General features: G+C 36.2%; 1 protein-coding gene across 1 annotated transcript in view; it reads right to left on the bottom strand.

Moving 5' to 3' along the window:
* Positions 1-511: 511 nt before the first annotated feature.
* Positions 512-15,783, bottom strand: part of LOC105229065 (proton-coupled amino acid transporter-like protein CG1139) — a 28,637-nt gene continuing 13,365 nt past the window's right edge. The window contains exons 2-7 of the mRNA XM_049457024.1: positions 4,762-5,035; positions 3,268-3,454; positions 2,939-3,193; positions 2,504-2,874; positions 2,271-2,446; positions 512-1,396 (exon numbers count right to left, since the gene is read on the bottom strand). Coding sequence (XP_049312981.1) covers positions 1,149-1,396; positions 2,271-2,446; positions 2,504-2,874; positions 2,939-3,193; positions 3,268-3,454; positions 4,762-4,943 — 1,419 coding nt within the window. The 5' untranslated portion in view covers positions 4,944-5,035 and the 3' untranslated portion in view covers positions 512-1,148. The remainder of the gene's footprint in view (positions 1,397-2,270; positions 2,447-2,503; positions 2,875-2,938; positions 3,194-3,267; positions 3,455-4,761; positions 5,036-15,783) is intronic.

Below are 15,783 nucleotides of genomic sequence, written 5' to 3'. Positions count from 1 at the left end.
TTTAATTATATAGTGGTTAATTTCAAAGAGTAGTGATTTTTGATGAATCGATTTGCGGAAAAAACCTTTTCATCGTGTTGTTGTTGTTAAAGTTATACGTTACCACTGCACAGGTTGTTGGTGACCGATTTCTGTCCACATCAAACAAATGGTTTTCAGATAACGGTCGCTCCGGGGCCAACATGAATGAAAACTTAGTGCATTTTAAATTGGGTTGACAAGATCAATGATAATGTAATTTAAAGGAGTACCTACGTGATTTCCAAAATTCACCGTCATATCAGCGCAGGACTAAAACCTTCCCCCAACTCCTCAATAAATAGAGTGTTCGAAAGTTGCATCTGTCTAATATGAACTTACGTACGTACTCACATACTTTTTGATCTGGCCAGAACTTTCCATCAAATTGTTCTTATTCTCTGCGAATAGCATGTTATGGGCGTTATGGTCACAGTTGACCAATTGTATTAGAAAATCTATATTTCTCCCATTCAAAACAAAAATAGGTAAATATGATTTTGTGTTTGTATTGAATTATAATTTGATTTCTTTTTACTTTAGTTTGTACATTAAAATTACTCGTATATATAAATACATATACTATACATACATATATGTATGTATATATACATATAACTAGAATACTTTCTATATAATGAAATAATGATTACGACTGTCGAAGGCACGCTCATTGGAAACATGGTGGTTTTGAAATATTTTCGGTACTACTAAAATATTAAATTTTTTGCAAGTTACCTACTTACAAATGTATATAAAAATATGTTAAATTATTTACACGCTATTTTCATATAAAATGGCAACAATTTTGCTTAAAATATATCCATATTTGCTAACGGTTACAATGAAAAATAACAAGAACAGGAAATCATATTCTAGCGATCTGTTAAAAAGTCGCCATTTAAATTTCAAAAACTAAATTTCGTATATTGGCTAAATACATTACTATAAGTGGATTTTATTTAACATTAAGCCAAATATATGTATGTATTTATAGGTAATTTTGTTAAATAATACTTGTCTTTGCAATAAATTATTTTTTTATTAATTATTGTTAGAGCAGTAACTTAAAATATCACGAATTCATTTAGAATGTTTATGTAATAATATTAGTGTAGCAGTGGCACTGCTCACTTGGAGAATGTGGCGATGATTTCCGATAGCGATGTAGATGTGCCGATTATCAGACCGAGTATGCCGACTATGATAAGCACAAAATTGCTGGCTAGTAGCCAAACTTTAGCAACACCTTTTCTCTGATACCAATGCGTACAGATCTGAATTAATGCTGGGAAAGCCAAGCCGAGCGCCGAAAGGCAGAGCGCACCGAAGAGCGAAATGAAAAGTTCCAAATTAGGTATGGCCACGGCTAGGAAGACTGTAAAAAGAAATTACTTTAGTTACTTGGATAATATTAATAAAAAGAATTATAAACAAAGAAATAAGTGAAATGGTCAGAACAAAATAGAAAAAAAATCGTATGGTTGTAGGATCCTTGATTTTCAATCACATACATCGACAGGTTATAGAACTAAAATTTTGTATTTCTGACCTTGAGCATTAGTTGTTGTTGTAACGGTTTTCTCAAACCTGTTTGGAAGAAAGTTAGGCTAATTGTCATCAAAGTCACAAACTGGCAGCTCAGGAAACGAGCTTTTTTGAAATGTTCTATGATAATTCCCACTACAACCAGTTCTTTATCCGGCCATGTGAAGTTCGAACCCTTTTTGGATCGGTGAAATAATTATCCATGAACTTATAAAGACCCCACATGGTACTGACTACCTCAAACCTACTCATCTAACACCCTTCCTTGCTATAGCCCGTTCCTGGATCTAAAGTTAAGTAACTTCGACAACAGTTAATAAATCATTTTCTTCAACAGGCATTACATAGGTATTCGCTACTGTAACAGCAACGTGGTTCATGGTTGAACCATAGGAAAAGGGGTTTAGGTGAGTAGGCTTGAGTTCGCATGTAAGTGCTGAGTATGCTGGGGCCAAGCTCGGAAAAGGAAGTGTTTCATCTGCAATTACGCACGAATTCTCTCATTTTTTTGTTAGTTTTACGTAGCCTAACCCTGATTGGATTTTTGTCCTAGTTTTGGAGATATTACAGTCGAACTTTGAAAGCTTCTTCAAACAACCGCAAACATTTTAATCATGAAATAAAATAATTTTGAAGTCTAAGACAAACTACAGTGAACTTGAAAGTTTTGGGTATCATAAATAATTGACCTAGCTGTAACTTACATGTCACCAGCACCATAGATGTGCGCACCACGTATTCCCAGAAAAGTTTGCTTCGCTGCGGACTCAATTTCTCTGCTACATAATCGCTCCACGTAATGTCTATGGCTACATAGCATGCCAGGCCATGTGTAATATAAATGGCAAAGGCCAACATGCCCTTCACACACTGAGCCAAACTGTTAACGATACAAATAATTTAAAAGTTATTTCACAGTTATTTCCACTACACTTACATGTCTTTCGAAGGCAAATTCAATGTGATGGAACCCTCAACTTCACCACCATAGTTCAGATAGCCAAACAGACCCATGCCAGAGTACAGGAATACAATGAGTACCATCGCAACGTTGAGTACACCACAGCTGCCACCGAACTTCTTCGGCGTCTTCATTTCATTCTCCAACGGCAGTATGATGCCGATAGCTTCTAGGGCAAAAAGCACTGTGCCAAAGAAAAGTGGAAAGCCGGCAAAAGGCGCTACGGCTACCTTGTCCTCGGTGGTGAAGGGTTCCCGGAAGATATAGTAGCAGATAATGCCGAACGAAACCATTGTGATGCCATTGGCAATTGTGGAGAATGGCGCCAGGTATTTTAGATTGCGAACCTGTGAATTAATAATGAAAGTGAAAACTACTTGACTTGATATTGAGTCTTTGCCGCACACTCACCCAATTGATGAAGATCAGTGGTAACAGTATTATTACCATGCACAGGCGCACATCGACGGGTTCATCTAAGTAAAAATCGGCTATGGATTTAATATTTGAGGCTACGAATACGACATAAACACAACAACAGCCCAGTTGATAGATCAGCAGAAAAGTGTTTACTACATGACCTATATAGGGTGCAAATTTGCGAAAGAATGGCGGTCCTTCTAGCAAAGCATTTTCCGCCACATTGGGATAATTCATGCTTGGCACCTAGAAAATAGATAGTGAAATGGTTATACAATTTCAATAATATTCTTATAACGGTATTTCAGTTAGTTACGAACCTTTTTCCGCCGACATAGCTCATATTCGGCTTTCACGAGCTGATGTATGCAATAGGTGCAGATGAAACCAATGATAACGGTACCTATGGTGCCAGTTACATAGCCGGCATTCCGGAAGGCATTTGGCATAGCAAGTATGCCTGTGCCCAAAGAACCCTTCAACAAATGGAAGAGTGTCTCCGAATTGCTAAAGTGAAAAAAGAAAAGTTTTGGGTTAGTACTTCCTTTTAATTGGTCAGAATTTCTGATTGTATTATATATAAGTATGTACTCGTATACCGATATGTTGTGTAAACCTTAGACTAAACGTAGGTATTTTACATTAATTGGCGTGATTTTCTTTAGAGACAGAATCGAGAGGTTCTTAAGACAAACACATTCATGCTAGAAATACGCTCAGATAAAGCCTTATAAGTTTAGTAGGAAGGCTTGGAGGATCTTATTGGCGACTCTACTCTTTCGGCAGCAACCATCCAAAATTTGTTTAACGAGTTGTGATCTCAGGTCGGTTTACTGATCCAGTCCCAGGTGTAACAAAACAGCGTTACAATAGAAGATAACATGACAACAGCAAACGATCTCGTATGAAGAGACTGCCGATTCAAAGGTGCTTGCGATAGATGAGATGGTAGCTAACTGAAAATACCATCTCGATCCTGCACTGCAAGAAATCTTAAACAGAGACAGCAGTCTTTACGATTTGGGCCGCGTTTGCTCACTCTGGTCAACCAGCGCTACCGTGAGACCTATTCTTAGCGGTGCTTGACGCGTTATGCGAAGGAGTTTCTACGAGATTACAAAACTGTCGACGAAACATGGAACCACCGATATACAACAGAGGTCAAGGGACAGTCGAAACCGTAAGCTTTAGTGGTGAACCTGCTCCGAATAAAGCGAAAGCAGAAAGTTGTGAACTGGTAGGAATCCGACGGAAGTCGTGGTAGAAGGTTTCGAGGTGGTTACTATGACTTGGGCTCAACTCCCTGGATAATTATTTTAATAGCAGTCAGTTGACAGTGGAAAACCTTGGAAAGTACTTATGTCATTAAAAACGAGTTTCATGAAGACCATAAGCCATTCGGAGTCAAATTCGTTCCTTTTTCCTGTTCCTTTTTTTTTGGAGGCTAACATGAAAGGTGAAGAAGCTAAACTTTGCCTGTATAGTAGAGACGGATTTTTTACACACTTATATGTATATGAAGAAATTTCCTTCAAGCGAACGGATCATACTCGTAGTTTTTCGGTACCAACAAATCCTCCAATTGATTGACAACATTGAATTAGGTTTAAGAAGAGCTTCAGATTGTCAGAATCTCGATTGACCACGTCTTACGTTTTAACATTTTATAAGGAATAATTCTGATGCAGTTTGTAAGAGCTGGAAATTCTGCTCAATACCCATGCCGAGCAACTGTTCCATATGTCTAAACACACATACTGAGTTAACTAAATATTCGCCTAAGAGACGAAAATATATTATAATTTAATACTCACGTCGTAGGATGTTCCACCTCGCGATTTTCATAGGGATTGTAATCGTAACCGGCATCCTTCGAGGCTACGCCCACCGTCGTGCCACCTTTTTCAGCTAACTCTAGTGAGTACCGTTTGGTCGCTTTGTCGCTGACAACACTGTCGCCAATGAATGTCGGATTGCTGTGCCCATTTTTGCTCATTCTAAAATTGCCGGCTGGTTCAATGCTCGAGCACAGTTTACTGAATCAATCTAGACGCACACTTCCTTCGCCAGTTCAGCTCAGTTTAGTTGCTAAAAATAGTCAAGTAAAGAAATGTATCAAGTGTGAGCATGTTGACTACGAATCGTGTGTAATATAAACTAAAATAATACTATTACTTGCTCTTTAAAAGAGACTTTAGACACTTTGTTTAAATTTTACGTCTGCCCGTCGGTGACTCTTTTAATTGCTGTCGTGAAAGCTTAAAATATACCAGACAATTATATTCGCACTCACATAGATGTGTATGTGTGTGTGTTTATACGAGTATAGTATGTGTAGGCAGACGTTGAAAACAAAAAATTATTAAGGAAAGGAAAGGAAGAGCATAGTTCGTGTGCGACCGTACATTTTAGCGCAATTTGCTGGAACTTAAATTGGGAAATATTTTCAGGTATGGTAAAAGCTTTATATATCGGGTGTATTGTGGCTAAACGTGCCCAAAACGAGAAATTATCTACTCGCCGAAGGTTTTCTCTAATAATCCATTGATGAATGGTAGCTCTCCTCAGGTTGCTCTTCATGCCAATTGCGGCAATTTTACTTGTTTACAAACCCGTTGGGTCAGAAATGGGCCTCATCGCTGAACAAATTTTGGCTCGAACTCGTCGAATCTTCTTGGAACTTTTCCAGAGCCCATAGAGTGAAATGATGCCGTTTGGAAATGTCGACCGGCTCCAGTTCTTGCACAAGCTGTTACTCGGACTGACATATGGAACGACTTGGCTGTCCATTCGAGTCAATTCGAAATTGAAAGCATACAAAATTTCAATTCAAGATCTCGACGTAAAATGCACTAAGTCATTCCATACGTCAGTCCGAGTTGCTGCGAACGACGCCTAATGGACTCGAATGGACAGCTTGACAGCACTCATGCGTGATCTGTCATAAAATGGCTATTGAAAAGAGTACTCCTACTTGGCTTGGTATAGGAAAATAATCGCCCTTATCGGTCGAGGATTTCTCGATGAAGGTTCCACAGATAAAACTGTTTTTAATGAATTTCATCAGGAACACGGGGCGGCGGCTCAGATACAATGACGGGATTTTGGTGCCAGTGGTATTACTATGGACCTCCTAAATACCCAGGTACGTCTCTAATAGTCACTCTACCTATCTACCTAGTATGTGGTTAATATTTGTCCAGTAGTTGAGGTATGAGATTAAGAAATTTACATATAACTTTTTAGGGTCAGGATCATCCATCATCACTTTAAAAATATTGTGAAGTACAAATGACCCTCTACTGGAATTATTTATACCCAATTTAATGTTTGTGTCTTTATTTGGTTTTTCTATTGATCGCATTTTGTGAGCATGGCAATGATGTGATTTCGCCCATCTTCAATAACCACCTCTTTTGAGAGCCAAGAACATCCTGATTCTTCTAATATACTTTACATAACTCTATATCTAATACGATTTATACTGCTATACTCTGATCAATATGTTGCGGGAGTATAAAAATGAAATAGTCACACACGCGTGGCGTTGAAGAGCATTGAAGAGACGTGTATTCTTTGTGTTTGTATTTGTTAGTGTTTATATTTATGTAAATAATCGCAATTAAACTGAACATACTTATATTAAATCTGCGAATTCGCACGAGTGTTTTTACATATGTATTTTATAAATATATATGTATATATGTAGATGCATGTACAAATGTAATGAAGAATGAATGAAGAAATTTAGTGATCGCTCAAGTATAAAAGCGAAGTCCGACGCTGGGTATGAGTAACATTTAACCATTTTGTGTGTACATATGTGCAAAAGTATATATGTAGACGCTTATGTATGTGTGCAACTGGCGTCAGATACAAAGTCCATACTAAAGTGTATGAAAATATGAATTAATTTATTTTTAAAAGTGGAAAATATTAAAATACTTTTTCATTGTTGGAGAAACGCCATAAAATACATCAAAAGATAATGATAATAATTATACACCTATTTACATATGTAAAAATTAATATCTTAGCTCAATTCAAATAGTTTAAAGTTTTTAATGATGGCGGGTTCCTTAATTATTTTTGAGGTTTATTTTTTTCATTATTTCAAATGGAAATCTGCTGATTATTAATTATATGTATGTACATGTATAAAGCCCATCCCAACAGATATGTACATGTATATAACAGAAAGAAGATTTTCGATCAAAAATCTGTCTTATAACAATAGATAAATAAACAAGCTAAAACGTTAACGTTTCAGTTGCATCAATAGTGCAATACGGTATTACCTTCAAAAATAAAAAAAACCAAAAAAAACTTCCCTTTCAACATCTTGATTTTGATTGGCCAATTTGTATGGCAGCCATATGTTATAAACATTCGATAAAGAAAAATTTTTTCGGAGTTAATATTTATTGTCTTCGAGAAAATAATCCGTCCCGAATTTAATGAAGATATCTCGTCAAATAAAAGCTTTTCAGTCAAGGTCCGATCTAAACAATTTGTTCGGAGAATGCACCCTTGCCTTGGACTATCTGGATCTATGCTAAATTTGGTAAAGATCTCAAATAAACATGTTTGTTATTCAAGGCATGATTTATCTGGCCAAATAAAGTCAACTCGGCGGCATGCCTAATATTTGTATGTAATCAAATAAATGCCTCTGGTATGTTTACCATCATTTAATCGGGGTTTTTGATAGACCTCTGGTCGACTGTTTCGAAATACCTTGAAGTACCTTTACCTTTGATCTTGCTAATAATCTCAAGCCTGCCATATAACTTGTTTTTACAACAAATCAGAAAAAAACAAATTCAAATGACTGAACCGGTCTCGGTCATATAGACATAACTGTGGTAATGGCTTTTATACTAAGATGACTTCAAATATTGATTTTTTGAATATTATCTTTGCATTGAGATTTAAGTTTGTTTGCTGACTGATTCGGAGACCGAGTTAAGACTACAAATATGTTCAAATTAACTGTCGGACAATATTTTACATTTAATAACTGATATTAAGGAATGAAGACACTTGAAAAAATATATAGTCAAAAATATCTATTCTTAAGTATAGACCGACACATTCGAAATAAGATTTGTTAGAAAAATTAAAATAATTATCCCATACATATGCTGTTTGTGGGAGTTGGGGGTAGTATCGACCAGATTTTATCTATTTTATAATATCACTAAAAAAATGTTTTCATAAAGTACCTCACATACACTCATCAATAACATGAAGTAAAGTCAGTTGCATGTTCGAAAATCCTGATATTAGTTATATGGGGGTGAGGTTCAGTTTTCTCTCAATTTCACTCATTTTAGGCACAATACTCAGCTATGAGTAAAATACGATTTCTCTGCCGATATATGTGTTACAAAGTAACTCGGAAGTTCGAAAATCTTGATATTAAGTATAGGGGTGTCAGTATTGACACGATTCAAAACAATTTTAATACAAGGAGAAATTATTATCAGGAAAACATTATCTCTGAATTTCAATTGCACATCCCATACATTGACCGATATTCTTGCCAAAAATCTACTGTAGATACTGGAGCCACATATTCGGTACTTAGGAGCTTGAACATTTTTTTTGGGGATTTGGGCTATTTTTGGTCATAAGTTGGCATACTTTAAGGGATTTAAAATTGTGCTATATGGAAAGTAGGCTTGGTTGTAGTCCGATTGTGAAAAGAATTCCAGGGACTAAATTTACTCGAAATCGGTCGGGCGGGTACCGAGATATGTAATTTCACCTAAAGGTTAGCGGTGCTACGCCCGTCATCAATTTTAAACCTCGGCTGCCACAAAGTACTCTCATACCATCTTGGGTGCAAAATTTTATGTCTATACTATATTTAGTAATGGATTTATGGGACTAGTGAACGGGTTTATCGGTTTCGGTTTCATCTATTTTTACAATGTCGATAGGGGTGCTAAAGGCATTTCTCTTGAGCGAATTTGGTTGATGTAGTTGAAGTGGTTTAGGAGATATATATATTAAGCCAAATAGAGAGTGGAGTCATGCTCACATTTTTGCCACGAATACCTCTTGCAACTGCGATTTCCTATGCCACATTACAGTGCCGTTTTTGATTAGGTTCATTTTGTGGCCGTGGCAGTGGTCCAGTTACGCCCATCTGCGACAGCAAAGTTGCTAAGGAGAGTATTATAGTTTTCTTCACATAACGGTTGTTTGTAAGTCCTAAAACTAAAAGAGGCGCAAGCTGTAACTTGAGTAAAAATTGAGATATCATAATGAAACTTGGTACACGTATTTCTTGGCTCCATAAGAAGGTTAAGTTCGAAGATGGAATTTTTTTTGGAAAAGTGGGCGTGGCCCCGCCCCCTACTAAGTTTTTTGTACATATCTCGGAAACTACTATAGCCATGTCAACCAAACCCTATAGAGTCGTTTCCTTTAGGCATTTCCATATCACTAAAAAAAATTGAAAATGGGCGTGGCGTCGCCCACTTATGGACCAAAAACCATATCTCAGGAACTACTCGACCGATTTCAATGAAATTCGGTATATAATATTTTCCCAACACCCTGATGACATGTACGAAATCGGTTCACAACCACGCCTTCTTCCAATATAACGCTATTTTGAATTCCATCTGATGCCTTCTCTGTATAATATATACATTAGGAACAAATGATGATAGGTAAATGACGAATAATGAAATGTCGATTATCACTTTATCATGCGAGAGTATAAAATGTTCGGTGACACCCGAACATAGCTCTTCCTTACTTGTTTTCGAGTTACAATTGTAGCCAATTTGGAAAATGACATATTGCAAAGATTTTGTGAAAATTTTTAAAACTCAGTCACTCCGACATCATTTCCGGCTGGCCTTTGTAAAAAAGGTGCATCCACGTCGACAGCAGAATTTCTAACAGGAGAAACCATATGTGTTTTAATTAAGACCATAAACTAGGTATTGGACGAAGAAAAAAAGTAAAGATTGTATTTTGGCGGACGATTTTTCAAAAAGTGCAAAGTATGGTGAAATTCTCTCATACCACAATTGTTGTGTGACATCCTTGAACATAGCATTGCCGTTTTAGAAAGTAAAATTGCAAAAATGATTAATTTGGTTTATTTAATTAACACCCTAATATTGCTAATAATTTTAATTACCAACCTAATGTGACTAAAATTATTATAAATTTGGTCAAATCGACTAATCAGCTGGCAACAGACGCAGGATTGCTTAATTCTTGGCACGCATGCACACAAGTATAGGCATCTGCTTGTAATATTGCAAAAATGCATTTAGAAATACAAATAATAAAATTTAATTTCAAATTCAATCAGACAAACATTTCGACATGATGACGTCGATGGCTAGTCGCAGACAGGAAGCACTGATCAAAATCTGTGCACTTACATACATACATACATACATACATACAAGTACGGATGTAGTATATGCAGTTAGGTCTATGCATGCCTAAGAAGGCATGAGTTTTATATACATATATATATAGTATACCGTTATGCATGTGTAAAGCTACTTGTTGTGTTAAAAATAGTGCATTCGCATAGCACTCGGGTAGTCTTGCATGCCAGCATGTATTTTTATAAATGCCAACAATAATGTCAAGTTCAATAATTTGCCTCAAATAAGAAAGTATCTATCTACAAATGCATGCGTGTGGGTGGGTGTGCATGTGTGTATGTGCAGACGCGGTTTGTGAGGCATGCAAAAATTTTGCAAGGAATGGCATTTGGCTCTATTATGCATTTACATAGGTATATACATATGTATATGTATGTTTTAGGTAAATATGTATGTATGTACATATGTATGTATATAAACATCAAACTAGAAATATTTGCTTTGTTCCAAAAAATGTTCCAAAGCACGACATCACTTGGTCTTCAACTCCAAAGCAGTTTCTTTTTTGACTAATAGCGAGTGCCAGAAATTGTTTAGCGTCCATATAGCTTTGCAGGCAAACATACATACGTACGTGTAGTACATATTTAATGACATTTGTTGCACCTTTAATGCATTGCTTCGACTCGAAAATTGTGAAACGTGCTTGCGTTCGCCAAGTGATCTATCATCGCCAATCAATGGAAATAAATTTTCGTGACTTTGTCGCTTATTTATTTCGAAAGCAAAAAGAACTGATGAAAATGGAAATTTTGTGCTTGGCTAAGAGTGGAATGCAATGTGCAAGTTGCAAGACATTGCTTTGCCGATATGTTGAGGAATAGGATTTTTCTAAAAATTTCCACTGTTTTGAATTTAGTTGTTGTTGCTGCAGCTGCTTTATAAAAGATATTTGTAGATACATACATCTATCATATGTATGTATGTTTGAGAAATAACTTAATCAACGTAAGGAAATTGGCAATAAGTTCGAAAATCGATCAAACAGTTGTTGTGTGGCATAAGCGCAAGGAATGCAAATATTCAATTCGTTGAAATTGTATATATGCTAACATACATATACCTATAACTACGTACGTATATGCTATAAAAACAGCTATGATGTATATTACAGCTAAATCAAGAAGTCATCGGCGTAAAACCTACATGGCGCCACTAGAATTAAATCCATATGACTTTTCGTTAGTCCTAATCTTCAAAAGGGGCGTGTATATATTTGACAGCTGACGGAACATTAGTTGGTGAGTTATATCATTTTGAGTGAACCAACTTTTGGTATGTTCGAAATAGCAGACACTCTAAAGATATCAACTGAACGTGCACATCTTATCATTCACGAATACTTGGGTATGAGAAAGCATCCAGAGTCAGCTCCAAACCGTGGAAACACAAACGTCGATGGGGGTTGGGCATGGAATTATTTTCATTGATCACTTTGAAAAAGGAAGGGCCATCAACAGCGACTATAACTTAGCTTTATTGGACCTTTTTAAGTATGAAATCGCCGAAAAACGGTCGCATAAAAAAAAGGAAGCGCTGTTTCACAAAGACAAGACATGCATCGTGTTACAAGTCATTGAAAACGATGATCAAATCCATTAATTGGGCTCCGAATTGCTTCTGCATCTACCGTTTTTCTATATCTGGCTCCCAACGACTTTTTCCTGTTTTAGATTTGAAAAGAATGCTCAGGTGATCGCCGGAAATGAGGCCTATTTTGTAGGGAAAGACAAATCATAAATCAAAGTTGAAGGGTCACTATAAACAGTGTATCACGTTTGAAGGGAGCTATGTTGAATAAAAAAAAACGAATTTTGCCAAAAAATATGTGTTACTATAATAGGCCACTTAGGGGCGAGTAGAGTAATCGGTTTACAAATTTATTTTTTTTTTTGCAGTTTCTGTTCTCTTCTACCCTTAGAATTGTAGAAACCCACTTTACCATTGGAAGGTTTCGAAAAAGGCCCAAAAATAATAATACCGCTTGACGCTCGGAGCGCTTAGAGTGTATAATTAAACTTTAAACACGTTTTTCTCAAAATACACTTTTTTAAATTGCCGGGCATGATTCCGGTCGAACTACTCAACCGACTTGCTTAATTTTTTTTAATGTTTACAGAACGCCTGGCTAACGTTCCTATATTTTTTATATTTAATTTATTGACAATGTTGTGGCAAAATTTATGTAAAAAAACATGGGAATAATTAAAAAACAAAAAAAAACGTTAATTACTTTTTTATTTAACAACATTTTTCAATCAATTAATCAATAACCATTCACGATAACTATTCACGTACTTTTCAAGAATAAATTGAATAAATACAGAAATTCAAAACTAAGCCATTGACACGTTCTTGAATGCACCACTCTCTGTGCGACGTAGTTGATATCTTAGTTATGAAATTCAGCTTGAGTACCTTGAAAAGAAAAAAAAAAATTATCATAAAACAACATGTTTTCGAATAAATCTTTTACAGGTAATCTTACTAGTTATGTCTACATTGGAAATATGAAAAAACGGTTTTTTCCAATCACGAATGTACACCATCTCCTTATTAGTTTTTCTCGATACCTCAATTTCTCATCAATATCTTCTTAACCTCTATCTGAGATATTAAATATTGCATAAGCTATCCTTGACTTACATTATCAACCTTATCTAAAATAATGTCTCAGTTTCGTGACATTTCTTCCAATCGGTTTTAAGTTATTGATCTCAAAGTAAAGCTATTTTTGCTTATAGTCGAAAATATGTCTTTCTCATATTCATATTTTAACACATGAAAAACGATCTTAAGTTAAAAAATGAAATGAGTTTCTTGTATGAAAAACTTTTTTATGGCACAGGCGCCTTAACGAAATTTGGCATAAATAATCGTCCGATGAAATAATGTCCGATCAAATACTAAGCTAATTAACAGGAACCTGGTGAACTCTGATAGCGTAATGAGTAATTAGAACCCATACAACTAAGAAAATACTTCCTAACTGACAGCAAAATTTCTTGCGATCCACTTTGGACCAAAAGGATCTTGTGACAGCGCAAAAGTAGTAGCTGAACGCATGAAGTCAGCGGAGCATTGAACCGTTCCCATCATCGTTCGTCAGCTTTTATAGCCTTCGGGCGCTAGATACAGTTTTTTTTGTTTCCAAGTTGTATACGAAGATGATTATGAATATTACCAAAAGGAAATCTATTTATCTGTATTTTTTGTCCAGAAGTTCCTCTTTCCAATATGTATATATATATATTCCAATATAACCAATTTAATAAATATATTGTCTTATCGCTTTATTTATTCTAATATTTTATTCGCCAAAAACCACAAAAATCACGTTGTTGGATTGCAACGCCTGTTTTTAGCGTCGCATTAAGTTTCTATTAAATACATTGTCTGAAATCTACTACCCACTAGCAATTGCATATTATTATTAATTTTTTTCGAAAAAGTTATTTTAATGTGTGTGTTAGATAAACTCTTTGAATATTGCAAATAGTTTATGTACTCATACATTAAATATCCACTCGAATAAACAATCTTTGCGGCAAGCCCACAGCCAACAGAGAGTTCAATGTTCTTGGCCAACCTTCGTTGATGTCTAATCAATTCGAATTAATTGAATCCGATCAAAACACACAAGTACAAAGGCCGCAAATCTGTGCTCAGTTATAATAACTCATATTTCATGAATGAAAAAGCGGCGCTCTAAAGCGGCTTACTAGTTTTTTGAACCCGCCTATTAGCTAGCAGAGTTACATGCTCGCATGCATGTGTAATTACTTTGGTATTTACGCTCAAGCGCACGGCAGTTGTAGCGGCGATAAATGTCAACTATGATTACTTTTATACCCAAACAAATATTTATTGCAGCGACAGTAGCGTTTTTTGCGGTTTTAGAGTCATGGTACGATTTATAAGCTGATTTTAGTCTTATCTGGTGTCATAGTGCACTTGAATCGAGTCATAGTGGAAAAAGATATACTGCAATATACAACATTGAGAAGGTTTTGAAATTTTATTTTTTTTTTCAAGGTTAGGTTGCTTTCTGTGCTACTTGATTACGGTTTCTGAATTCATTTTGAAGCACAAATGACATCCGTTAACTGAGTTTAAAGATTATAACGGGTGATCCAAATGACGGTACCTTTCTCAATAGCATTTTTTTGACAGATGACGCGTGAGTAGTGACAAGCGTCTTGTTATTTTTGTTCAGCTTTGCTTAGGATTTCATCATAGAAAGACATACGCCTGAACAACGTTTATAAACCTTTCAACTTTATTGCTAAAATTCACGTTCTGTAAGGAATGCCTTTCGCGCGCTCCGATCAACTTATGGCCAACATAATCGGCTCACTGAGCGTACTATTTGCAACAACCATTACCCATCTTGAGACATAGCATTCATTATTGGATAATATTCGACCGAAAACACTACGTCCAGCACGCATTGACAAAACTATAGCATCTGTAGCTGAGAGTGTACTCGAAGACCGTGGTGAGTCGTTGGGCTCCGTTCGCGGCAACTTGGACTGACGCATGAAACGACTAGACGCAGTTTGCTATACGTCGAGATTTTAAAATGAAAGCGTAAAAATATAGCTTGTGCAAGAACTGAAACCGCCCGACCTTCCCAAGCGACATCACTTTGCTCTATGAGCTCTTGAAAAGTTCCAAGAAGATCTGATGATCTCGAGTCAAAAATTGTTCAGCTCAATGAGTATGTAAACAAAAAAAATTGCCACATATCGGACGAATATTAGCTTGGAGAGATTCCACAGCTGCTATTTCATCCAGCAGATGATGGGCCGGTGGAATCAGCGATCTTTCTTTCTTATAAAATAATGAGGCTGAGAACGAAACCCTCAATGGCGATCGCTGTCGTGCCATGATAGCCGACTATTTGATGCCTGAAAGTGACCCTCGTGATATAGCCGACATTTGGTTTCAACGAGACGGCGTCACTTCGTACACATCGCATCAATCATTGGATTTATTGAGAGAACACTTCGATGAGCAGATAATTTTACTTTGGTTGATTGGCCACCGTGTGATATCACACTGTAAGACTTCTTCCTATGGAGACTCAGGGCTTCGAGTAAAATATCACGCGTGTTTTTTGCCTGTTAAGAGTCGAAATAGAGTCAAAATGCTTGAACGAGGCATCGAAAATTGGACTCAACGGATGCATCTTCTGAGACGCAACTGCGGCCAATATTTAAAAGAGATAATCTTCAAAAAATAATTCTCAAATAATCTTCTTTCGAATGATAATAAACATTCCTCATGAAATTTGAAGCTTGTGTGTTTTTTCTTTAAAAAAGTAGGGAGCGTCGAAATGGAACAGAGTACGCAAAGATCGATGAAGTGGATCCATATAGATCCATGACAGGCTTGTAGGTACAAATATTG

Source organism: Bactrocera dorsalis, chromosome 5 (assembly GCF_023373825.1).
Source record: "Bactrocera dorsalis isolate Fly_Bdor chromosome 5, ASM2337382v1, whole genome shotgun sequence".
In the NCBI taxonomy this organism is placed as follows: domain Eukaryota; kingdom Metazoa; phylum Arthropoda; class Insecta; order Diptera; family Tephritidae; genus Bactrocera; species Bactrocera dorsalis.
This window is presented reverse-complemented; position numbering and strand designations above follow the sequence as displayed.